Source organism: Ornithorhynchus anatinus, chromosome 2 (genome assembly GCF_004115215.2).
Source record: "Ornithorhynchus anatinus isolate Pmale09 chromosome 2, mOrnAna1.pri.v4, whole genome shotgun sequence".
In the NCBI taxonomy this organism is placed as follows: domain Eukaryota; kingdom Metazoa; phylum Chordata; class Mammalia; order Monotremata; family Ornithorhynchidae; genus Ornithorhynchus; species Ornithorhynchus anatinus.
In genome coordinates this window covers 35,206,340-35,232,810 of record NC_041729.1, presented here as the reverse complement: position 1 = coordinate 35,232,810, position 26,471 = coordinate 35,206,340, and the positions used below count along the sequence as shown (strand labels likewise).

Sequence of the window (26,471 nt, the reverse complement as noted above, 5' to 3'; positions counted from 1 at the left end):
CCTTCCTTCCTTCCCACTTCCCTCACTCCCTACTGCTCTTATAGGTGATTTTCTTCTTCTCTTTTGTATCCCCTATAGACTGTAATCTCAACCCTCTAGACTGTAAGCTCATTGTGGGCAGGGAATGTGTCTTCCAACTCTGTCGTACTCTCCCAAGCACTTAATACAGTGTTCTGCACACAATAAACCCTGGATTGATTGATTGAACGATTAGATCCACCTTGTCATGCTCTCTGTTGGGCCTTTCAGGCTTTTTTTTGTTTTTGTTTTTTTATGGTATTTGTTAAGCACCTACTGTGGTACCAGGAACTTTACTAAAGCCTGTGCTAGAGACAAAATAATCAGGTCCCTTTCCCACATGTAGCTCGCAGCTTTAAAACCCATTTTCCAGATGAAGTAAGTGAGACCCAGAAAAATGAAATGACTTGCCCCAGGTCACAAAGCAGAGAAGTGGCAGAGCTGGGATTAGAATCCAGGCTTTTTGCCCGGGGTCCGAAATTCTGTTTTTAGGCTGAGCGGCTATTTCACTGTGGCCGGGCCTCCTGGTTCTGTTGTGAGAAGTTCAAGAACTCATTTGTAGGGCACATACCCTTATTCAGTGACCAGATTTAACTGACCTTACTTCCAGAGCTGCCCTGGCAGTCTTGTCTGAACCGAAGACAGTTGTGTTCAGGAACTGCAGTCTGGGTGGGGCAACACAGGGATGCAGGATGGCCTAGTGGAAAGAGCACGGGCCTAGGAATCCGAGGAGCTGGATTCTAATCTTACCTCTGCTGCCATGTGACCCTGGGGAAGTCATTTAATTTATCAGTTTCCTTAACTGTAAAATGGGAGATTCGGTATTTAGTGTGACCCCACGTGACACACTGACTTTGACATGATCAGCTTGTATCTTCTCCAGCGCTTAGTTCAGTGCCTGACAGATAGTAAGCATTTAAAAAAAATACCATTTAAAAAAAACACCCTGTAGCTGGGTCCCAGGTCAACCCATCTGGGGACCTGCCACAGAATATTGGAGAATTTCTTTCTGTCAAATTTCTCTTCTCTCCTCACTCCTACATCTGTTTGATTTCCACGCAACCAGGAAAAACCTCTCTCTGAAACTTTCAGTGCTGAAGCCCAGGTTGGAAAACTGTGTTCTCTCCTGTATTAACATTTTGTGGTTTGTATATCTCATGATTCACTGCATGTTTCCCCTCCTGCACCTCAAGTCAAAAACCCCACAGATTTTGTTTTGCCAAGAGAGAGAAGAAAGCTAACTTCTCGGTTGATTTTGAAGGCACCTGATGCTGGTGTCTATCTGAACTCCAGTTCCTTCTCTCCCACCACGTATCTTCCGACGCAAATCAGTATGAAGACAAAGGCGGTGAATGAAAGCAGAATGAGCGTTTCACGTAGCTTAAATATACCCTCTGCTGCCAGATTTTGGATAGTTGCAGGCCGAAAATGAAAAGGCACAAAATAATTTCCTTGTGGAACTTAATCTTTTCATTGAAAAGCTTGTCTCGTTAGCCTACCCCCATCGTTCTGGCTCATCCTCACTTGGATACAGCATCGCTCACCTGATTTTCACCCCTTCCATGTGTCATTGAAAACATCTGATCGAGAGGGAGCAGAAGGAAGAAGCTTCAGTGGGTGTTATCCCAAGGCAACCATTTTGTAGAAGGGAGCCATTTTCATTCCAGTTGGTTTTGTTGTCAGAGTCAGTCAGACTTCTTCCAAGTCAGTGCCTCACAGCTCCCCGGGTAGGGAGGCAGATTGCTCAGTGGCAAGCCCATCCTCCACATGTCTGTCTCTCGGGGCCCTCGAAGACGTAGCAGATCCAGAGTACTCTGGTACGGGTCATTCCCCAGAATCCCATCACACATTGGGCCTTCCCGTGAATGTCCTGGGTGCTGCAGACCAGAAAGCCGGATTTATAAAGACCACAATACACTTGTGGTCTTTTACCTCATCCCCAGCACTGTCTGGGCTCTACCTTTCCCCAGAGAGAAAGGGAGCAGGGAGGAGGGTCTGAGTCTGCTGGTTGTTAGGGCTTCTGCAAGGGAGGGGAGGAGAATGACAGGCTTGCTGAGAGGAGCTGACTAACAGTAGCAGAGATCGGTTGCAAACAGCCCTGAGAATTAGGAGCAGAAAAAAATAAAGTGCCTGAAATGTTAGTGGCCAAGTTGGTATCTCGTAGGTTAGTTGCTGGTAGAGAACCTTGGTTTCTTGGCAGTAGCACATCCTGCTCATGAGGTCCAGTTCATGAACATGCTTTACACCCTTGGGTTTTCTTCTACGGTCCCGAGCTGGAATCTTGAAAGGGGAAAATAAACCAAGAATGACTCCATTCTTCAAAACACATGGAGGATTCTGTTTGGCAAGCCAGATATGCCGGCATCAGAGTAAGCCCCAGGGACCCCCCCTTGTGTTATGGATCTCTACGGAGGAGGAAGGGCAGGGTGGCCTAGAGAGCACGGGGCTTCTCTCTTCAAAGTAGCTAATTTGGGCTTTTAGCCAGTAGTGGATTCGCAATCTGGGCTGCACTTCACCTTGCGGTCTTCTTGCCCCTCCAAATATGGCATCCTTTTATCAGCTAGCCGTTGCAAAAGTAGCTGAGAGAATTTTGTGTGCGCTTTCATTTTTAAAGAAAAGCATCAAACTGCCAGTGATTTTTATGGCTTGACCCCAGGGTAGGACCTCATTTGGGTCAAACTGCATCGGAAGATACGGGTTCATGAACCATTTGTGACTGGGTGTTTTTTTGTTTTTGCTTTTTTCTTTTGTTCTGGTATGCTTTGAGTTGCATATTTTTGCTCTTCCAGAGTTGAGAAGAGGCCTGTGTCTGTTCACTTGCGGGGAGAGAAGCATGTGTTTCTCAGAATGATGGAGAAATCCATGCTTTAAGGGGGGTCTGAAAAGAAGGAAGAATGCTGATGGTTTCTTCGTGTGGTCGTTATGGTCTTCAGGCATGTGAGAATCTCATTGTGGAGCCATAGGGTTGTGCGAATCTTCCAAGGTTGGTCTGATTTGGCTGGCACACGTGGCTTTTAGCCCAGAGATATGATGGTGTCTCCTTTTTCTTTTTCTTTTAAATGGTATTTGTTAAACATTATGTGCCAGTCACTATACTAAGCACTAGGGTATATACAAGCTAATCAGGTTGGGCGTAGTCCACGTCCCATGTGGAGCACCCATTTGTAATCCCCATTTTGCAGATTAGGTGACTGAGACACGGAGAGGTGAAGTGACTTCCCCGAGGTCACACAGCAGACAAGTGGCAGAGCCGGGATTAGAACCCAGGTCCTCCTGACTCCTGGGCCCGTGCTCTATCCACTAGGCCACACCGCTTCATTTGTCAGGTGACAGATAGGCCTCGGACTCGTCCCTTCCGGTGAACTTTGGGACCAGGAACCGGCGTGGAGGCACAGAGAAGTGAAGTGACTTGCCCCAGGTCACGTAGACAAGTGGCGGAGCCCGGGATTAGAACCCAGGTCCTTCTGACTCCCAGGCCCTAGCTCTATCCACTAGATCACGCTGCTTCTCTTGTCAAACGACAGACCGGACTGGGGCCTGGCCCGGTGAACTGTGAGACCAGGAACCGGTGTGAAGAGATCGATTCTAGCGATGGTGATGTGAGCTTGTTGTGGGCCAGAGATGTGTCTTTTGCTGTGTCGTACTCTCCCAAGCGCTTAGTACAGTGCTTTGCATACCATAAGCGCTCAAGAAATACGATTGAATGATTGGTACCACCCTCACCGGGTCTCTCGTACCCTGCAAACCAAGTTCCATCGGAGGCATAGGCCAGTCAGCCAGGCCAGTCAGCCAGGGGGAGGAGGCAGGATGCTGAATTCAGACACAGCAGCTGAGCAGGCCGGAGGGTTCAGTGGGCAGCGGCGGCCGCTGAGAAGGCTGCTGGATGGCCCCATCGGGGGAGACCTAGAAAATGGGGCCGAAGCCATGCCTCGGCCACTGTATCAAACCATGATGTGCTCCTGGAATACCGCGTGAGGCTCTGGCCTCTGTTTAAGAAGGACACGCTAGAGCTGGATGGGTACAGAGAGGGCACGTGTGAGGAGAGACCAAAGAGAATAGGACTCTTCGCTGCTGAGACGGGATGTGGTGGGAGTTTACAGAACCGTGAAGGTTGGGGGGTAGGATAAACTGATCCTTGTTGCTCACATCATCAGGATGAGAGGGGCACTGGGGGCGGGTGTGGGGAAGAGGTTTCAAAAGAAACAAAAGGAAACACTTCTTTGCACAGTGGGTGGTAAGCATGTGGAGTTGGTTACCCCAGGAAGTCATGCAAATGGAAACTGTCTGTAGTTTCAAGAAGGGTTTGGATAAATGCACGGATGAGGGGGTCTGCATAGTCTACGGGGCTGTTAGATGGTCCATAGTTGACCGTTAGGGTTAATGTCAAGGAGCTACTCTCCCAAGCACTTAGTACAGTGCTCTGAACAGTCAGTGATCAATAAATACCACTGATGTATTGATGGATTGAGGACCGCCTTCTCATGGTTCCTCCAAAGCCTCTGAGAGTCACTGTTGGGAGACAGAATCTGGTCTGGGTGGATCTTCGAGTCTGTAAGCCCGTTGTGGGCAGGGATTGTCTCTCTTTATTGATGAATGGTACTTTCCAAGCGCTTAGTACAGTGCTCTGTACACAGTAAGCGCTCAATAACTGTGAATAAATGAATGAATGAATCTTCAAGGTCACTCTGTAGCAGCAGTGCTGGGGTCAGGCCAGATGCCCACGGGCTCAGCTGCCCACGAACCATCCTCCCTCTCCCTGCCGAGTTCTCCCATCACAGGCCCTTGGTTGGGGAGGCCCTGGAGACCAGCAAGTCCTGTGCAAATTTTATACATAGAGAAGGGGGCCCGAAAAACAGCAAAACACGGAAGGGACCGATGGGTGTCGTCGCAGTCACGTGACTGCTAAAAAGATGGCAGACGCTACCGATCATGTACTTAAGCGCACGTCCCACTTTGTGTTTGGAAATTCTGTGGAGGTGGTTGAACTCACCTTCTGGGATATCAGGGCATATTTTGTTTTTAAAGCAGCCTTCGGGCTGGTCATGAATAGGGTTTTTTTTTTATTTTTTTATTTGGCATTTGGCTGAAGCCATCTCTGTGGCTCTCATTTAGTTCTTTGAGTTCCCCACCTGTTTCTCCCTAATACAATAGCTGGTGTTTCTGATCCAGAAGGAGCTATTTCTTATGGGATACTTATCTGGCCAGGGACCCCACTGGGCAGTCTGGGCACTTCCCCTGGCTAGCTCAGGAAGCCTGCGACTGGACAAAACGTGGAGAAGCAAGCGCGGTCTAGGGGGTAGAGCCCGGGCCTAGGAGTCTGAAGGACCTGGGTTCTAATCCCAACTCCGTCACATGTGTGCTGTGTGACTTTGGGCAAGTCAGTTGACTTCTCTGTGCCTCGGTTACCTCATCTATGAAATGGAGATTAAGATGGTCCACCCCATGTGGGACGTGGACTGTTTCCAACCTGATTAGCTTGTATCTGCCCCAGATCTTAGTGCAGTGACTGGCACATAGTGAGCCTTTAATAAATGAAAAAAAAACCACACTCTCTCAGCAACAAATCTAAATCTGTTAAAAATTCTGTACAGTCAGGTCCTCTCAACTCCCTCTCCACCCCCTAACTCCTTCCCACCCCTTGCCTTCCCCAGCTTCCCCTCAAAAATTCTACACTTCGCCATCTTCCTGACCTTGGAACCGAAGGTGAGCTCAGGATGAGCAGCAGGGATGCCATCTGGAAGCTGTATTTAGAAGGTCCTGTTTTTCTGGAACCTGAAACAGACTGCTAGTCCTTCAGAAAGGGCAATTTTGGTTTGTCAGCGGATCATTGGCTATCCCTGGAATGAGAGAAGTAACAGGGAAAGCCAAATTAAATTAGGGGTGGTGATCTGATCGTTGGCTCTCACTGAAGACTAGGGGTGGAGAGGGCCAGAGGCTGCTTTGGGAGAAAGCGAATGAGGTGCGAGTGTTTCTCCCCGCCTCTTCTGTATCTGTTTTCCCAGCTCCTTGCCAGAAGAGAAGAATAAGAGCAGCTCCTCCTCGTCCTCCTCCCCGGCCTTTGAGGCCTGCCCAAAGCCGAGCGAGAAGCAGGATCAGGACCAAGGGGATCTGGATCCCGAACAGAAACGGAGCCGGGCCCGGGAGCGCAGGCGGGAAGGGCGTTCCAAAACCTTCGACTGGGCCGAGTTCCGCCCCATCCAGCAAGCCCTGGCTCAGGAGAGGGCCAGTGCCGCGGAAGCCCCCAGCGCGCGCGAGCCCGGGGGCTTGGACACGGACCTAGGGGAGCTAGAGAGAGAGCGGGCCCGGCGGAGAGAGGAGCGGCGCAAACGCTTTGAGATGATTGATTCTGTCGATGGCCCGAGCGGGGAGGACTCTGGGTCGCGCATGGAGGTGGACAGGAGCCCAGTGTCACCCGTCGCGCCGGAGACCAAGCCCCAGAACGTCCACGTGGAGATCGAACAGCGGTGGCATCAGGTAGAAACCACCCCACTGCGTGAAGAGAAGCAAGTCCCCATCGCCCCGCTGCACCTCTCCTCAGATGATGGACCTGACAGGCTTCCCGCCCAGGAGATAACCTCTTTGCTGGAGAAGGAGGTAATGTGAGATGGAGAATACTCAGCACAAGGCGGGCTCGGTCTCAAGGAGCCATTTGGCTAAACCCACCTGAGCCATCTGCTAAACCCAACTCTTCTTTTCCTAGTGTGAACAAGTGCCACTCGGAGCTGTAAAGCACTGGAACTTTTTCCGATTTCTCATTTTCTCTGGTCAGACTTTTTTTGAATCTTGGATTTGATGAAACTTTACCTCCCTGCTCAAATCCTAAATTTGACTCAGTGGTTGCTTCACAGTGGCTTTCGTAGAGAAGCAGCGTGGCTCAGTGGAAAGAGCCCGGGCTTGGGAGTCAGAGGTCATGGGTTTGAATTCCGGCTCCACCGTTTGTCAACTCTGTGACTGTGGGCAAGTCACTTAACTTCTCTGTGCCTCAGTTACCTCATCTGTAAAATGGGGATTAAGACTGTGAGCCTCATGTGGGACAACCCGATTACCCTGTATCTACCCCAGCTCTTAGAACAGTGCTCGGCCACATAGTAAGCGCTTAACAGATACCAACATTATTATTATTATTTTTATTATTATTACTCCTGTGTGTTTCTGGGAAATAAATCCTAACACAACAGGGAACAAAAGACAAGCCAAAGAACCCTTCCTCATAGAGGATCATGGGAATGCAACAGTCGTGCGTTGTGACTGCACTCACTGTTCTCCTTGTTAGTTAATATCCACTCAGCCCCTGGTTGTACAAGGAGTCTATCCAGGGCCTTCAGAGATGTGGTCCTGGCCAGAAGTCAGTTGGGGGTGGGAGTAAATGATCCTTCAGGTGTGGATCTGGACTTACTCATGTCAAATTAGTTTGGTAGTTGGTCCAAATAATCAAGTCAGTCCTAGAATCCCCTAGAATGGGTTGTGACTGGCAGATTTAAGGTAGTAATAATAACAGTAATAATAATAATTGTGGTATTTGTTCAGCACTTAAGTGCCAGGCACTGTATTGAGCACTGGAGTAGATACAAGATCATGAGGCCGGATACAGTCCCTGCCCGAGTTTGCAGTCTAAATAAGAAGGAGATTAGGTATTTCACCCCCATTTTACAGATTAGGAAACTCAGTTCCAAGAAAGTTAGGTCACAAAGTTAGCACTGGAGCCGGGATTAGAACCCAGGTTCTGTGTCCCCCTTGCCTTTTCCACCATAAAGCCACTGTGGGTCAGGGTTAATTAGCCAAGACAGAGCTGTGTGGAAAACCCTGATTTGAACAGCATTACACTAGGTATATTCTTCGCCACAGAGTGGGTGGAAGGTAATCCAATAATCAGTGGTGTTCCTTCTGGGTCCAGTTGAAACCAACCCTTGTGAACACAAGAAACCGTTTAGCACCACCCTCCCCCAAACCCTCAAATCCGGGGTTCATGTAACTAAGTGCAGTCCCAGGGACCGGAATCGGAAACTCCACTTGTATGTTTCCGCCGTGGCTTGTCTTCCCCACGTCTCGTTTCTCTTTGGTGCCGGTTTGCTTTTATTGGATTTTATTTTTCCAACAGTTGGAGCAGAGTCAGAAAGAGGCCTCGGATCTCCTGGAACAGAACCGAGTCCTGCAAGATCAGCTGAAAGTGGCTCTGGGCCGGGAGCAGAGCGCTAGGGAGGGCTACGTGTTGCAGGTAGGAGAATGGGGAGAGACGCGCTGCTTGCCTCCCCGTGTCTTTGCACACAGGCTGCTCGGGCTTCATTGCCCACGGTGCTCGGCTTCGAGTCCAGGCGGGTTAGAAATGTGCAAAACCTGCCCTCGGTTCCGGGGCTTGGCCGCTCTGACCCCACCCCGCTCCTCCTGGCCGCGCTCATGGCCGGGGTGCTGGGGGGGTGGCAGGCAACGGAACGAGTCTGTGAGCTGCCCCTGTGACATTTCAGGGCATCTGCTTCGAAACTGGGGCTTGGGGTGATTTTTCCCAGAGTCTTTCAAGGTTGACCTGTTCTCTGGTGTCTGGTGGCAGTGATTAAGACCCTTGTCCCGCACCTTCTGTGCCGCCCGTCCACTCATCTGCAGAGCACATTCTGTCAGTGGCCAAGACTGTGTGGGGCTGAACAGATGCCCACTTGGAGGGAGAGAGAAAGAGAGAGAAAAAAACCCAAATCCACATGTTTCTTAATAGTGGAAACTTTTTTCAGCCTCAGTATCAACAAAGTGAATCGGGGATTTCCAACAGCACGTCTCGCCGCGGTTTATGTGGCTCAGCTGAGATCCAGCCGGTGGGAAGACGTGCCTATCTCCCTCTTTTCCCCCCTCGCTGGTAGCTTGTTGTCTTGGTTCGGGCTTCCGATTGAGAGAGGCTGCCCGGGGATGCCAGCTGAATGGAAAGATCAATCAGTGGGATTTATCGAGTGTTTACTGTGAGCAGAGCACTGTGCTAAGCACTTGGGAGTACAATAAAGTCGTTAGACACGATCCTTGCCCCCAAGGAGCTTACATCACCGAAGGGAACCGTTGCCAGAGGAGAGGTGGTTGTCATCACAAGCTGCTTCTGTTGAATCAGGCAAGCGGAGTCGCACGCCATGGTGCTGTGACCTACCAAGGAGTAGTGAAAACAGCCTCTTTTGGGGGAGAGGAAGACGTCCCTGGGGTGGGGGGGCGTTCCCGACCGCATAATCATCAATAATGATACTTACTGGGTGCTTACCTTGTGCAGAGCACTGTACTAAGCACTTGGGAGAGTGTTTAATACAAAAGAGTTGGGAGACACGTTCCCTGCCCACGGCGAGCTAACGGTCTAGAGGAGGAGGCAGGCGTTTATAATGATAATCTCATTCCAAGATGGGGAGAAGGACCGTTTGGCCATTAAAACCGTTTCTCCATCTGCTTGGACCTGCCTCTGCACATGAAAATGCTCTGGGCAGGTTTGAGTCAAAAATAGGTAAATCCAGTGGAAGAAATCCTTCCAAAAATGACCCACGCCAACTCGGCCAGGTCTGCAGAGGTCACGCTTGCTGAAAGGAAAGGGCCGTGACAGCAGCCGTGGCAAAGGGGATGGACATCTGGATCACCGCCCAAGCGGAGATGTGCTTAAGCTGAGAGGGATCGTGGGACCCCTTCAGCTGGTTCAGAGTTCTCTGTCCCTGCATCTTAATTGGAATAAGAAACAGGGCACTTTTTGTGTCACTGCTGGCCTCCTGAATTGGGCTTTACAAATAGTATTTGTTAAACGCTTACTCTGTGCCGGGCACTGTACTAAGCGCTGGGGCAGATACAAGGCAATCAGGTTGGACAGAGTCCGTGTTCCGCATGGGGCTCATAGCTTTAATTTCCATTTTACCGATGAGATAACCGGGGCATAGAGAGGTTGAGACTTGTCCAACCTGTTGTGTGACAAGAGGCAGAGCCGAGATTAGGACCCCGGGCCTTCTGACTCCCAGGCCCGTGTTCTATCCACTAGGCCATGCTGCTTCCCAGTTCTACCGAGCAGAAGGAAGGAGAGAGCCGGTGAAGTCGTGTCCAGCCGGGGCAGCGGCCCAGTGGGGAGGGGTGTTGCTCGTTCGGTCCGGGGCCGGCCCGGCCCACTGGGCGCTGGGGAGTGGGGAGGCCTCGTAGGTAGGGGCTCGTGTGGGGCGTTGGACAGCCCAGGGAAGCTCCTTTGCCATCTGCCCTCTCGACGGTCTCCGAGCATCTCCCTACGATCAAGGAGGGGCTTGGGGCCCGCTTGGAGAGCGGCACGGCTTTTGGAGGCAAAGCAGCTTCCACTCTTCGGAAGCCACTCCAACCCTTCATTATTTTCTTTAGCAAAACCCGTCACCGACATTTGTCTGCATGGATTCTCACTGTCTGTGCAGAGCAGTGTCCAAGGCAGCATGGTGAGATGCAGAGAATATTAAAGAGGTGGGAGATAGGGTGTCTCTCTCTGTCTCGTGCTCTCTCGTATGCTGTGGCAATCCCAAGCAGGTGGCCGTTTCCTGCTCTCTCACACTCCCTGGATAGGTATTGCCATTGCTGATGACCAAAGAGTTAGTTTTATTGTTTATAATAATAGTAACAAATACCATAATAAAGAGTGGAATTCAAGCTCTGTTTGCCCAGCACTCTACAAAGCACTGGAATGGATTCAAGATAAGCAGGTCAGACATAATAGTAATAATTATGATATTTGTTGAGCACTTACTGTGTGCGGGGCACTGTACTAAGCGCTGAGGCGGATACAAGCAAATCAGATTGGTAATCCCCGATCCTCGTGCGCCTCACAATTGAAGGGGAAGGGAGAACAGGTTTTGAAAGTCCATTTTACCCGGGAGGAAACTGAGGCACAGAGGAGGTGCAGTGACTTTCCCAAGGTCGCACAGCAGGCAGGTAGCGGAGCTCAGGATTAGAACCCGGGTCCCCATTTCCAGTACACCAAGCTGACTCGGTGCCTTTTGACGTGCAATAGCAACGTCTCTGCTGCATCCATTTCTGGTGGGTGGAAGACTAGCAAAATGGCAGGCCTATGTGGGTCGAAATTATGTGTGGTATCAACAGGCACTTTGGAAAACTTCCCTGACTCCTAACAGGCAAGGAAACCAGACAGAGCTGTCTCCTGACAAATTCCAGATGTTGCTTAGGACGGAGCATTTCACGGTCTGCAGCTGGAGCTTCCCTTTGTGGGCTCTCATCTGTGTCACAGTAGCCCGGCCCAAGTTTTTCCCCGAGCAGGTCTTTCCGGCCAAAGGGCCCAGCGTCGTCTTCAACTTTCCACCTCGGGACCCCGAGCGGATCCAGCCCAGCTCGGGACATCCTACCTTGGTTTGCACGGCCCGTGGACCAAGTCCAGACTTTCCGGAGGACCTGGGGGAACGGGTTGTTTTCCTTTCCACTCTCTGGCCTGTCACCTGCCAACTCCATTATTTCAAATATCCTGCTCGAGCCCAGCCTAGGCCGGGCTCTCTGCAGTATTTTCCAGCCCGTTAAGGATGGGGGAGATGATGTTAGACCAATCCTTTCCGGTCCCGTTTTGCTGAGCCACAAGCTGTGGGGAGCCTTCGGTATTTCTGCGTCTCATGGTTTGTCCAACATGACCGCTCATCCTGGGGGCGTTCCCTGTCGGCCGGGGGATGCTCACGGGTCCGTACAAGGGGCAGATTTTGCACATGGCTAAGCCGGAGACCATCTTTACTTTGGGCCGGGACTTACTCCGAGGTTTTCACCGAAGTCCCCATTTTCGCTTCTTTTGAAACAACTTCTCCTCTTACTTCTTGCTATTAATGCTGATCATGCTTGGAGTGCTTTCCCTCTCTAAACATGACCTGGATTCAGAACCAGCACTCTTTAGAGGCCAACCTGAAGTTTCTCACCTCTCACTGGGTGGGTTAGCTGGGGAGGCTAACGTAGCATGGTTTCTTTGTTTGGCATGGAATTTAACGTAATCAAACTGAGTGTCACATCTGTGGGCTTTCCCTACCAGCAGAGAACCACGAGGCAGGCCAAATTCTTAGGTTGGGCTGCTTTTCTTCCTCGTCTGTGCATATACATATATTTTTTTTAATACAGTACTATTTCCGTTGACTTCTGCATGCCTTTCATTTGTGAGTTTTCTCTTTGCATGCCTCACTTGTTTTGAATCTTACAGCGGTTTGTTTGTTTTGTTGGTGGTTATTTTTCCTTCGTGATTCCCGTCGTCCCCTCCATTTGTCTCTTTCAGGCAGATTAGAGACACCGTAACTTGTAGGTCTTAATTCAGTTTCCAAAAATAAGCCATCAAGCAGGTGAAACCTGTTTAAAATGATACAGCAATGACATCACTGGAGCACTCTTCTTCCTTTCATGGGTTTTGCGGGAAGTGATGTCATTGATTTACACCTCATTTGTGGGATTTTTTTTTTTTTTGTTCAAGGACATATATGGAACTGCGCACTTTGTTTTGCAAAACAAACAAAAGCAGACTTTACCCTTTCTCCCTGTGGTCTTCACTCCCTTCCGATCTTTCTCTCGTCCTTTCTGTCTTTGAGTTAATGGCGTGTGCGTGTGCGTGTCTTTCATCATTCCAGTTTCATTTGATTTGTTTCTCGTAGAATCTACTGCCGTAGAGTTGTTTTGGTGTTAGTGTCCATGTTTTCCTTTCACCTGGAAGCAGTTGCTTGGAAAGGGGCCAGATGATTGATTCGTTGGTGTGTTAAAAAAATGACAGAAAGAGGAGAGGACAAAAGCCGTCCAGTATGTGGAAAGCAACACGTAGGTAGGAGTCCCGTGGAAAACCCAAGGAGCTTTTGTACGGTCAACCCCGGCCAGAGGTGTGACACTCAGAACCGGGAGCCGGGAGTGTTACTAATCCCGTATTTAATCGATCTCTTTAAGACGGAGGTGACCACATCACCGTCCTGTGCCTGGCTGAGGCTCCATAAAGTCAACCAAGACCTCCAAAGCGAGCTAGAAGCCCAGTGCCAGCGCCAAGAGCTGATTAATCAACAAATTCAGTCCCTGAAGCGTAGCTACGGGGAGGCCAAGGATGTGATCCGGCACCACGAGGCTGAGATTCAGAGCCTGCAGGCGAGGCTGAGCAACGCTGCCGCCGAGCTGGCCATCAAAGAGCAAACCCTGGCCAAGCTGAAGAGCGACCTGAAGATGGAGAAGGCCAAGGTCAGAGAGCAGCTGGAGGAGTGGCAGCACAGTGAAACCACCCTGAGCTCCCAGCTGAGAGCCAGTGAACAGAAACTGAAGAGCGCAGAGGCCCTGCTGCTGGAAAAGACCCAGGAGTTGCGGGATCTGGAAGTGCAGCAGGCGTTGCAGCGGGACCATCAGAAGGAAGTGCAGCGACTCCAGGAGAGGATCGCAGACCTCAGCCAGCAGCTCGGGGCCAGCGAACGAGCACAGGCTCTGATGGAGGAGAAGCTGCAGAAGAACTATGAGCTCTTGCTGGACAGCTGCGAGAAGGAAAAGCAAGCCCTGATCCAGAACCTGAGAGAAGCGGAGGAGAAGGCGAGTGACTATGAAGATCAGCTGCAGGATCATGAGCAGCAGATGGAAATCCTCCAGAAGGAGAAGCTGAACGCCACGTTTGAGGGCAGCGAAATGGTGCATCAGCTGGAGGAGGAGCTCCAGGTGAAGGAGGCCAGCGTCCAGAAGCTCGCCGAACACATCCAGAGCCTCCAGGGCGAGCGAGACCAGATCAGAACGAGGTTCCAGGAGCTGCTGGATCAAGTCGCCCGCTCTGACGGGGAAGTCGCCGAGCTTCGGGAGAAGCTGGAGGCCCGGGAGGCCGACTATCTCCACCTGGAAGGCACGCACAGGCGCGTCTCCGATCGGTTCCGCGACGTGCACGCCGCCCTGAAAGGGAAGGAAGAGGAGTTGCAGCGCATCAAGGCGCTGCACGAGAAAATTGTGGCGAAGAAAGACCAGGACCTCAACGAGGCCATGGTGAAGATGGTTGCTTTGGGCAGCAGTTTGGAGGAAACAGAAATAAGGCTCCAGGCCAAGGAGGGGGTCTTAAGGAGGGGAGCGAACGCTCACCCCGGGGGCCCAGACGACGAGTGTCCAACGCTGGACGCCGACGGAGAGGGCGTCGCCCTACTGGGGCAACCAGAACAAGCTCAAGGCGGGCCGCCGGCGACACACTCCCCTCCCCAGGTTAATGAAGGCCTCGAGGCCAGCCAGGGGGAGGTGAGCGAGACCCCGGGGCTGGAGGCTGGAGATGTCGTCACCCTCTCTGAGTCAGCGGAGCCTCACGACAGAGAGGGCCTTCAGAAGGCCGCACCAAAGTGTGAAGGGGGCACCCCGGGCACTAAACGGCAGCGAATCCGTTTCTCGAGTATCCAGTGCCAGAAGTACATCCATCCGGATGGCTCCGAGAAGAACTGGGCCAGTAGCACGTCTTCGGACACCAGTCAGGACCGGTCGCTCTCGGAAGAAAGCATGTCGTCGGAACCCGCTCTCACGGGGCTCTCTGCCGGAACCGGGGCCCCCGAGGCTTATCTGTCGATCATCCACTCTCTGGAGACCAAACTGTACGTCACAGAGGAAAAGCTCAAAGACGTGACCATGAAATTGGAGAACCAACAAGGCCAGAATCAGGAGGCCTTAATAGCTCTTCACCAGCAGTGGGCTGGCACGGAATCCCAGCTCCGGGACCAGCTCCAAACTAGTCTGTCCCAGGTCGCCGCCTTGGCCTCGCAGCTGGAAGACGAAAGAAAGGAGAGGCAGACGGTGATGAAAAAGCACGTTGGTGAGCTGGGAGACTTCCGAGTCAAAAACAGTCGAGCCCTCTCGTGCTTAGAAGCGTGCAGGGAACAACTGAGGTCTTTGCTAAAGGCCGACCGGGAGAAAGAGGGAGACTTGGGTTTGGCCACCCTCTCCAGTGTGGAAATCATCTTATCTGACGCCGTCCGTGTTTTGCGTCAGATACCCAGCTGGCCAGGTGAGGCCCGGGAAGAGAGTTTGCCTGCGGGAGACAAAGTGACCCCCCAGTTCCCTGGATTGACCCACCAGGACCAACTGAAGTTACTTGCTGAAAAAACCTCCTTCGAAGCTTCCTTGATCAATCAGATCGCAGAGTCTTTAACAGACGCAAGTTCTGCCCTCTCCCGGACTCTCCAAGAGATTGATCTGTCCACAAAGGTGTCCCTGGAGCCTACGAGTGGTTCTCGAACAGCCGGGACCTCAGCAGAGGCCTTATGTAAAAAACTGCTCTTGGAAAGCCAGTTTTGGAGCCAGGTGGAGGATCTCAGAAAGCAGTTGGGAGGCCTTGGGAGCGAAGGAGGAGGAGGAAACCAAGCAGACGCTGGCCCTCCCTGCTTCCCGCGGGACAGCATCTCTGCGTTGGCAGATGCGACCCTGGTCAAGGCAGAACTCGGTTTTGCTGTCCAGAAGCTGAGGGAGTCCTTTCACGACCGGTTACAAACGCTTGAAGACAACCTGCGTGGCACCAAGACAGCCCTTGAGCAATATAAAGGCATGTTGGGGGAAATCATAAGGGCCCACGGAACTCCCAGCTTGGAAAGCGTGGTGCGGCAGATTTCAGAAACCCTGGAACCCCAGGCAGGGATTGAGAGGGGCGGACTGACCGAGGAGGACGGGAAGCGGTTCGAGCCGGAGCCGGCTCCGGGTCCCGCCGAGGGCTTGGACCTTCCCAGGGCCCCAGACCAGGGGGAGGAGGAAGAAACTCTGGTTTCTATTCAGGAACAGCTTGCCCAACAGCTGAAGGAAAAAGCAAGTGTTCTGGAGGAAATAGCCGCCTCGCTAGCCTCCCTGCCTCCGGGGGAGCCCCCGGGTGACCAACGGGAGGTGCTCGAGGCCTCTCAGGGTGTCTCCGACCTCACCAGCCTGGGCGGGCTCAGCCGCTGCTCATCGTTACTGGTTCGAGATGCGATCACCCAGGCTCAGGTTTGTTACGCTGGCTGCAGAATCAGGCTGCAGTATGAGAAGGAGCTCCGGTTCTACAAAGACTCCTGGGAGAAGGCGGGCGCCTCGTGCCAGGAGCGAGCGCGGGCGGTGGCTGCCCTCCGGCTGGAGTACGAGGAGCTCCTGCGGAAGCAGAAGAGCGAGTACCTGCAGGTGATCGCCATCGTGGAGCGGGAGAACGCCGACCTGAAGGCCAGAGTGGCTCAGCTGGCCCGTCAGCAGAGGTGCTTGGAAGAAGCGGAGAGCAAACACAACGAGAGCATTTTCGCCTTGCAGGGCCGCTACGAGGAAGAGATGAGAAGTGTGGTCGAGCAGCTGAGCCGCACGGAAAACACCCTGCGGGCAGAGAAGACCAGGGTCCTCAGTCAGCTGGATGCCTCCGTGAAAGATAAGCAAGACATGGAAAGGTACCATGGGGAGCAGATGCAGACCCTGGAGGACAAGTTTCAGCTCAAAATTAGGGAACTGCAGCTAATTCACGAAGAAGAACTGCGCACTTTACAAGAACATTACACGCAGAACTTGCGCTGCTTGCAAGAGACGCTGAACTATTACCAGAGGCAGCACCCGGGGGGACTCCCGGCCCTCGAGCACCGCTCCTGGCCATCGGCTCGGCCGGATGGCGCCGGCCAGATGACCGAGGTCGAGGCCGATTCCACGACCGGGTTGAGGGAGCGGATCCAGGAGCTGGAAGCCCAGATGAATGTCATGAGAGAGGAACTGGAGCACAAGGACCTGGAGGGAAACGCCTCAACTCTGAGGGAAAAATACCAAAAGGACTTTGAGAACCTTAAGGTTTTGAAAGCGTCATTTCATTTACTCCACCCACACTCGGGGTGGTGTTTTCCCTTTTCAATAATGCAATGTTCTTGTTTGCCAGGGGAGGCGGGCGGTGGGGGGGGACGAGGGGGGACTTCTGGTGTGTTGGGCATTTAGGTCGGCATTAGGAGGCGATTTCCTGATTCTAAAATAGTCAGCGGCTTTAAAATTTTGTTGGCTGATGTGTGTGTATATCTGTGTTCCTTGTCGGCCATGTCGCAGTCTCGATGCATTGCTTAGGGGTTCTCGTTACATCCAGTGGACCTGTCTCCTTAACCTGTCCTCTCTCCGGAAAGACTCCAGGAGGTAAAATTTACTGAGTTTGTCATGGAGAGGGTAAGATAGACCCGAGAGGAAAAATTAGGTGGCGGAAAGTCATGATGCCATCGATTCTCAAAGCTTCATCAAACATGAACATTGCATAAAGTGTTCTCTCTGCTTGAGGTGCCCTCTCTGTGATTTTTTTTTCCCCAGAGAAAGCAATCTGCATTTCACTGGTCTGTCTCTTCCCTTCTCTCCTCCCATCTCTCCCATGCCACGATGGGCCCCACCCCCCACCAGTGCCACCCTAATTCCAAGATCCCTACGACCCAGTGGGGTCTCCCGACCCCATTCCGGGACCAGGTTTGAGATGTTTTTCAGATCAAAACCACGTCATCCAAACTATACGGTGGAACGCATCCTGACGTACAGATGACACTTCCCAGCACGTGAAGGGCCAACTGAAAGATGGCCTATTGTGCTTTTGTGGCTGCCGATTCTGAAAGTCAGATTGTGCCTTCCCCAGTAGTAGTAACGGTGATAAGGCTGAATAGCTTATTATGGGCAGGGAACGTGGCTAACCGATTCTGTTTCGTTGTACTCTTACAAGCGCTTAGTACAGTGTTCTGCACACTGGAAGCGCTCAGATACCATTGATCGATCAAGATGGGCAATGCATGGTTGTCAGTCTTCCATCTTAGTACGTTCTAGCCTGAACCTCCCACCTGAAGAGCTTACTTATTTCAGATGATGATAGGCATTTTTTTTTTGTATGCCTGAGTTTTATAAAGCATACTCCCTTTTTTCCGGTAGCCGCTGCAACTTAACCATTCCTTAAAGCTACCTCCCTAACACCTTGCGTTTTCCTCAGGACTAGATGAACAATCCACTCTTTGTGGATTTCCTTTGTCTTGCCTCTCCTCCTTTCCTCCTCCCCTCTTCCCCTTCAAGGTCAAATACACTCAATTCCCCAACAATTTTTTCTGCAAAAGACCCAGACAAGGGTGCTCACTCCTCTTGGGTCTCCTCTTGGCTCAAGTGGAACTCGCCACGTACCTCAGGAACACGAATAACATTTTTCCCCCAGCAAATCCCTGGGTTGTAACTCTGGAAGAGCTGAAAGAATCCAGTACTTCTTAGGGGCTGCCGGATCCCTGTTGCTTTTACTGTTAAATAATGCTGCCATGATCCCGTTTTGGGGATCACTCTGTTAGGGAAGCCTGAAGTGAAGGGCTGTCTAGTTTTTGGAAAAGATATGTTGAAAAACCCCATTTGACTCACTTGAGCTGAGGAAGAGCAGGTGTGGTATTAGAGCGCACAGATGTCTGGTCAACTTGAGAAAATGGTCTCCATTTAGATTTACGCAGAGATTAAGCAGAGAAGCCGCCTGACCTGTGGAAAAGAGCGTGGGCCTGGGTTCTCCTTCTGGTTCTGACACCTGTTGAGCGACCTTGGGCAAGTCACTTCACGTCTCTGTGCCTGTTTCCGCAGCTGTAAAATGGGAATTTAATACCTGTTCTCCCGCCTACTTAGAATGCGTGCCCTTTGTGGGAGAGCCATTGTGTCTGACCTGATTAATTTGTGTCCACCCCAGCACTTAGAACAGTGCTTGACATATAGTAAACACTTAACAAATGTTACTAGTGTTGTTATTAATATTAATGACGATAATGACAGTAACCAGAATCGGGAGCCTCTGCAAACCGTTTGTCTGAATATCAGGGGACCTATGTTCTAACCCTGGCTCCGCCACATATCTGCTGTGTGACCTTGGGCAAGTCATTTAACTTCTCTGTGCCTCGGTTCCATCATTTGCAAAATTGGGACTCACTACGTCTACTTGACTGTGAGCCCTTTGTGGGACAGGGACTGCATCCACCCTGATTAATCTGTATCTACTTCACCACTTAAAACGGTACTTGACATGTAGTAAGCGCTGCCTCATAAGTATTATGTATTTATTTATGGAGAGAGTAAATGTCAATGAGAATGTCCTAGAAGCTGGTTGGAAATGTTGGCTTTAAGGTCTTATGTGCCTATAAGCCTTAGCGGGGACCTAAATAAAGTGTCTTCATTTGTTAGCATCCCCAGAACCTGTCAGCATGGAAATAGGGTTTATTTAAGTAATCCACTTTGAAAGCATTTCCCCTACAAACGAATCACTTGCAGTCTACATTAAAAAACATCACATCCACAATGAGGTCACCTCAGTTCATCCAAAAGCCAACTCTAGTCCAGTTAAGACTTAAAGCTCAGGAACATCACCTCATCAATCAGTAAGAAGCTAGAAAAGTAAACGTAGTTCAGGACAGGAAAAGCAACCAAAGCCAATACTCGGAGTTCACAGAATCACTTCCCCGGGCTTTCTGGATTCAGCAGAAATATTCTGGGGGATCTAGGGGCTGAGATGTCAGTTTCTCCTCACCCGTGTTGGGTTCGCCCCGTGAGCGGGGACGCCGTAGGGAGCAAGTGTTGTGTGTTTGGCATGAGCGGATCCCACCGGCCTTACCCACCATATCATTTTGGTAGGGTTTTATGAAACTCCAGAAAGCTGTCAGTAGCCTTCCCCCCAACCCACTAGCCAAAGCAGGGAGGATTTTTCCTGGCGGCATCTCCCTCAAGTTGTCCCCGGCCCCAGATGGCCACATTACAGCTGCCTTTGGACCTGGTTGTTTTTTGTTTGTTTTTCTAATGGCATTTGTTAAGCATTTACTTTGTGCCAGGCACTGTCCTAAGGGCTGAGGTAGATAGAAGCTAGAAGTTGGACCCAGTCCATGTCCCATGGCTCACAGTCTTAACCCCCATCTTTACAGATGAGATAACTGAGACACAGAAAAGTTAAGTTACTTGCCCAGGGTCGCCCAGCATACAAGTGGCGGAGCTGGGATTAGAACCCAGGTGCCTCTGACTCCCAGGCCCGTGCTCTGTCCACTTGGCCCTGCCTAGTTTCTTGGAGCCTACTCGTTGCTTAAGGCAGAAATGAGATGGCAGCTTCCCCAGGGAGATGCACGGGTAGGGGAATAATAACCAGTGGAGGAATGTGAGAGACATCACATGACAGAAAGCAGAATAGGGCTACTAATCTGCATCTTGTACCTCTCGAATCACACATTTGCCTTCGGAGAGGCCCGGAGCCGACTCGGATTTGGGTGTCTTGGGTGGAACTACAGTAGACACCAGTCCGAGATTTGGTTTGGTTTGCTTTATTCTGAACTCATTGCATCAGTGTCTGTACTTAGTGGGGATCTGGAAATAAACAGTGAGGAATTTCAATTTCCTCTCCACCAAATGGACATTTTTAAAAGCCCTTTTTTCCTTGTAATAATTGTGGAATTTGTTAATCAGTGGTATTCATTGATAGCTTAGTGCATGCAGAGCAATCAATTATTAAGCACTTACTGTGTGTAGAACACTGTATTAAGCGCTTGGGAGAGTACAGTACGTGTTCCCTGCCCACAAGGAGCTTTTGCAAAGTACCGTGCTAGGTATTCGGATTGGTACAATATAGGCAGATCAGACACAGTTGGTGCCCCCATGGGGCTCACAGTCTAAGAGGAGAAACAGGTATTTTACCCCCATTTTACAGATGAGGAAACTGAGGTGCAGAGCAGTGACTCGCTTAAGGTCACACAGCAGGCAAGTGGCAGAACCAGGATTAGAACCCAGATCTTCTGACGCACACACTTTCCACTAGGCCACACTACCTCTCTTTTCCGTGAAGGGTTCTGGGAAAAGAGCAGCGAAAAGAGGTGCGCTGGAGGAAGTTGAGGGGAAAAAAACATTCTTGCTCTGAACAAGCCATATTTCTCAAAACCAGCTTCAACATTGTCCCAACATGTCTCCTTTCTGGGCTGGAGGAGTTGGACAACTTCCCCCACTTGCCCGAGATCCTGGTGCTTGGTTTGCTGGGGACACGTGTCCGTCCCCAGTGAACATCTGGTTCAGTGACGCGGGATTGGAACGTGACACGACAGGTTTACCCTGTGACGTCACACAAGTCGGCTCATCTCTCTTTTTGCGGGGCCTTAGAGGCCAGGTCAGGGTGCTCAATCCTGGGTTGGAAAACGAGGTTCTGTTTTTCTCTTGTCCTTTAAACAAAGTGAAATAACCTTTCAGAGAAACATGTCAGCCTATCCTCACCTGTTGGCATTAAATTCATCTTCCGGGTGATGTTATCTGCCAGTGAATGATATCGGACCTGGCACTGCAGTTGGTTCTCCCATGACAGCGAGAGCCCTGTTGAGGAGAAGGTTTCAGCTGTAACCCTAAACCACTAGCTGTCATTCAGTGGTATTTATTGAATGCTTACTGCATGCAGAATGCTGAACTAAGCTTGGAAGTACAGTATAACAGAGTTGGAAGATGTTGTTCCCTTCCCACAAAGAGCTTATGGTCTAGATGGGGAGTCAGACATTAATATAAATTAAGTGTGGATATGTACATAAATGCTGTGGGGCTGAGGGAGAGGTGAATGAAGGGTCTAAATCCATGTACACGGGTGACACCGAAGGGAGTGGGAAAAGAGGGAATGAGGGCCTAGTCAGGGAAAGCCTCTTGGAGGAGATGTGCTTTTAGTAAGGCTTTGAAAGTGGCAGAGTGATCATCTGGCAGATATGAAGGGGGAGGGCATTCCAAGCCACCAGCGGGATGTGGGCGAGAGGTTGGTGGCGAGATGGGCGAGATGGAGGTAGAGTGAGTATTTTGGCATTAGAGGAGCCTAGTGTGCGGGCTGGGTTGTAATAGGAGAGCAGCAAGTTGAAGTAGGAGGGGGCAAGGCGATTTGAGTGCTTTTCAGCCGGTGGCAAGGGGTTTCTCTTTGTTGTCGTGTTGGATAGGCAACCATTAGAGGTTCTTGAGGAGTTGGGAAATGTGGACAGAGCACTTTTATAGGAAAACCATCTTGGCAGCAGATTGAAATGTGGATTGGAGTGAAGAGGAGGCAGGGAAGTCAGCATGGAGGCTGATACAGTAATCAAGATGGAATAAGATAAGTGCTTTGATTAACGTGGTAATAGTGCCTCTTCCTCTCTGCAAGGAAAAATGCTTGTTTTTGACCCACCGAACAAGTGTCTTAATGCTGGTTCTATAGAAATTAAACCCTCTGACTGGAATCCCTCTGCCCTGTCTTCCTTCCAGAACGTTAACAGCTTCTTTCCTTAGGAAAGTACCTGGTCCTCCTCTTGATGGAGGGTAGAGTAATTGTTATATAAAAACACAACCTTGATTTTTTTTTTCCATATGACTTTTTTTTAAAACAGCATAGAAATTCCCCTCAGTTCTGTGTTTTGAGAGCATTCCCTCTCCCTGACCGGCTCTGCGCCTACACTTTCCCCTTCCGACATTTTGTGCATGTGTCCTTCAAACATAGCCCTGCTGCTAACGGGGTTCTAACGACGGGGATTCTTTGAGCGCTTTGTCTTGGCTGCAAGAGTGTTGCCTGAGGACTGCTGCTTGCTTTTTAGATTAGGTCTCGGCTCAGGCCCGAAGGGAGAAAGCAGAAGCTTAGTCCCCTTTTGCGTTTTCCAGGCAACATGTGAACGAGGGTTTGCCGCCATGGAAGAGACTCACCAGAAGAAGATTGAAGATCTGCAGAGGCAGCACCAGCGGGAACTGGAGAAGTTGAGAGAGGAGAAAGATCGCCTTCTGGCAGAAGAGACAGCAGCTACCATCTCAGGTAGAAAAGGCCTTGGCAGACAAACTGCAGGGATCGGCTTACCTTGGGTCATGGTGGTATTTACTGAACGCTTACTAGGTGCCAAGCACTATTCTGAACACTGGGAGTAAATCCAAGGTAATCAGAGTGGATCCTTTCTCTTTCTCACAGCAGGCTGTCAGTCTGAGAGTGGGTATTTTAATCCCCATTTTACAGATGAGGAGAAATTTGGTGACTTGGTCGCGTGGCAGGGTAAGTGGCAGAGCCAGGATTAGAGCATGGGTCTTCTGACCCCTGCTCCTATTCATTTTCACTAGGCTACCACAAATATTTTAGCTCCTTTTATGGATCTTTTAAAGTTCCTGAATAGAGTTCCCAAATGAATAATGTGCAGAGTTCAAAGTGTGGACCGAGGCAGCTGTCACACCTGGTCCGTCAGTCAGCCCTCCTCCAGGAAGCCTTCCCCAAATTATTCATAGCGTCCAAGTCATGTCAACCTAGGAACCAGCCTGAGCACTTGGGGATCTTATTCCTGTCTTCAGCGTTTGCGCACGTACCCACACAAGCGGTATGGCCTCATGGAAAGAGCATGGGTCTGGAAGTCGGGGGACCTGGGTTCTAATCCCAGTTTTACCACTTGCCTGTGGTGTGACTTTGGACAAGTCACTTAACTTCTCTGTGCCTCAGTTCCTTCATCCGCTAAATGGGGATTCAATACCTTTTCTTCCTTCCTACTTAGCCCACAAGGGACCTGATTATCTTGTACCTACCCCACTGCTTTGTACAATGCTTGGCACGTAGTAAGCACTTAACGAGTTCTGCAGTTATTGTAATCATTATTATTACTACTTCATCTTGACATATTTATGCTTCACAGTAGACTGTAAGCTCCTTGTAGGCAGGGAATGTGTCTACCAGCTGTATTTTTATGGTAGTTAAGCCACTTGCTGTGTGCCAGGCACTGGGGTAGATAGAAGCTCATCAGGTTGGACACAGTCCGCGTCCCACATGGGGCTCTCAATCTTAATCCCCATTTTACAAATGAGGTAACTGAGAAGTTAAGTGACTCTGTGGTATTGTATTCTCCCAAACACGTAGTACAGAGTAAGCACTCAGTAAATACCACTGATTGATTGATTCTCCTACTCCTCTTGTTTGTGTATCATTTTAGTCTGCCTGTCCCCATCAAAGTGTAAATTCCTTAATTGCAGCAAATGGGTCCCCTGCTTTGATTGCCCCTCTCGTGCATTCAGAATAGTGCTTGGCATTCAGTCACTCAGTAAGTACCATTGGATGGGTGGATTGTCCAGATAGGTGATTTGTGCAGTTACCAGCAAACAATTTGAACAAATGAGAAATATCTCACTTCTCTCCAACCTCTTCAGCTATCGAAGCCATGAAGAATGCCCACCGCGAAGAGATGGAGCGGGAGCTGGAGAAAACCCAACGTTCGCAGATCAGCAGTGTGAATTCAGATATAGAGGCACTTAGGAGACAGTACCTGTAAGTTGGCTATCAAGGGGGTGGGTATATGCGCGATACTCGGTTTTGGGGTTGCAGACTTTTACCGCTATTGTCTGGTGGAATGGATGATGCTCCTTGGTCAGTTTTGACTCAACTTCAGATGAGTAGCTGCACCCCGCAGCTCTTCTCAGAGGTCCATCATGTCTTCTCCTGTCTCTGGAGTTGTCGGCTTTCTTCCCGCCGGGTGGAGCGCCGGCTGCCCCCTCCTCGAGGCCTGGGGTTGGGGGAAGTGTTTGAGGTGACGGGTGCTCTGTTGGCCTTTTCTCTTCTCCTCAGTCTCTATCCAGGTTGTGGGTGCTTGCTCCTTCCCCCCTGCCTTCTCTTCTGAAACTTAATTGTGCACAGCCCGGGCTGGGGCTGAAAGGCAGCCAAAGGGCACAGAGATCCAAGGACAGTGAAAGGGCAAGAGTATTGGTGACTTTCCTTTAGTGCCAGAGTGAAAGCTGCGTCCTTCGCTGCAGAACCAGTAGGAGCCACCTCCCCAGGGGAAGCGGCCTCCCCAGAGAGACATCAAAAGTAGCCCCAGCTGGGCTCGGCGGAAGCTGGTCATTCATTCATTCAGTCTATTTATTGAGCGCTTACTGTTTGCAGAACACTCTAGCAAGTGCTTGGGAGAAAAGAATCCTTAGTGTGGGCGGGCAGGAGAGGGCCTGCCCCGGACCTGGGAGGCAGAAAGGAAGGTTAGCATGAAGGGCAGTCGGATTGCCTGTGGACCATCCGGAGTTTACCACAGAGCACTGGGAAAGGCTCTCTTTTGGATTTCTCCAGAGGGGTCTTCGGTAGGAGTCTGGGATGGGCCTCTGGCGCTCCAGGAGCCGTCCCAGAAAAGCCCAGTGTCCAGTGGTGCAGACAGAGGAAATGGTGGGGGTTCCTGGGTGGTGGCTGGACTCCCCGATTCTCTCCCGGGCTGATCTCCGTTTATCTCAAGGGACCCGGGAGTTCTACCCCTCTCCTTGTGCCTGGGCTGCTTCCGTGGGCAAGAGTGGGCAATAATCCACAATTATTATTAGAAAATTGATTAATCAATTGTAGCACGAAGTTCATAAGCAAGCTAACCCTACCCTTTGATCTGCTCCCTCTCTCTGCACATAGTAAGCGCTCAATAAATACTACTGAATGAATGAGTGGGAGGTGTGGCCACACCCCTGCCTTTTACTTCTGGTTGAAAATCCAGGCTCTAGCATATGGAATTGGAAAGGCAAAAGAAGCATTCCTTTTGTATGACTTCTTCTCCCCCACCTTCCCTCCAAACACAGCCAGCCATATGGTATAAGCTTGGTATTCTAAGTGCCCAAGAAGTTTGAAAATTGAATTATGGTTCAATAGACCCTGTAATTGGCCATGACTGCATTCCACGTTATTCTATACCAGTGGTTACCAAAGCTCTGTGACTGAAGACACCCAAATTCAAGTAATTACAGCATCCTCCTCCTGCCTTAGAGGCAAACCAAATGTAGCATTTCTCAAGTTGATGGATTCCGAATCCAAAGTCAGGAGTACTTATTGAACACCTGCTGGGTGCAGAATACTGTACTAAGCAGTTGGGAAGAACCAGGGGAGAACGGTTGGGGAGAACCAGGAAAGGACTGTGCCGGTAAAACCAAAGTCAGAGAGTGTTTCCAGGAGATGGGAGCGGTTCAGGAGGAATAAGGGAGAGTTGGTTAGATGGGGGCAAGAAGGAGGTCATTGGTGCGATGGAGGGAGCGAAGAGGATGGAAACCGGATTGTCGAGCGTCAAGGAGGGAGTTGGAAGAGAGGAAGTGGAGGGGGTGGGAGCAACCCAGTAGAGAAATTTGGACAGGAACTGGAGGAGGGGTCGGGGCAATAGGTGAAGGGTCCATTGAGATCTTGACAAGGATCTTTTTTTAGGATGTGGAGACTCGAGCATGGCTTGAGACTCAGGTGAATTTCAGTCGAGCATGGAAACCATAATGAGGAGGATTCTCCCACATCCCCCAACCCGTCACTGAAGCTAGTTTGAGCAGTGTTAAAGTCTGGAGAAGGCCATTAAGCAGGTGCCAGGGAAAGGGAGGGGTGTGACAGGCTGAGTGCCTGCCTGAGGTCACCAAGCTCAGCGTGTGGTAACGGTTTGAGGGTGAGGATCAGGCCTACCCCACAGCTGTTGTGTGGCTTCCGCGACTCTCCTCCCGCCTCAGCACTGCCCGCGGCAATAATTAGAACTATGATATTGGTTAAGCACTACTATGTGCCTATGACCATACTGAGCGCTGGGGTAGAGACAAGATCATCAGATCAGTGACAGTTCTTATCCCACATAGGCCTCACAGTG

At 50.6% G+C, this 26,471-nt stretch overlaps 1 protein-coding gene across 7 annotated transcripts in view; it reads left to right on the top strand.

Annotated features, from left to right (window-relative positions):
• LOC100080128 (myosin phosphatase Rho interacting protein) overlaps positions 1-26,471 on the top strand; it is a 204,540-nt gene that overhangs the window by 156,577 nt on the left and 21,492 nt on the right. For 4 of the 7 annotated variants that reach the window (XM_029053589.2, XM_029053580.1, XM_029053586.2 and 1 more), the window contains exons 14-19: positions 1,085-1,123; positions 6,021-6,612; positions 8,117-8,233; positions 12,886-16,719; positions 22,531-22,678; positions 24,043-24,160. In XM_029053589.2, the coding sequence (XP_028909422.1) occupies positions 1,085-1,123; positions 6,021-6,612; positions 8,117-8,233; positions 12,886-16,719; positions 22,531-22,678; positions 24,043-24,160 (4,848 nt within the window). The remainder of the gene's footprint in view (positions 1-1,084; positions 1,124-6,020; positions 6,613-8,116; positions 8,234-12,885; positions 16,720-22,530; positions 22,679-24,042; positions 24,161-26,471) is intronic. The other 3 variants (XM_029053593.2, XM_029053595.2, XM_029053578.1) reach the window with 2 other exon arrangements.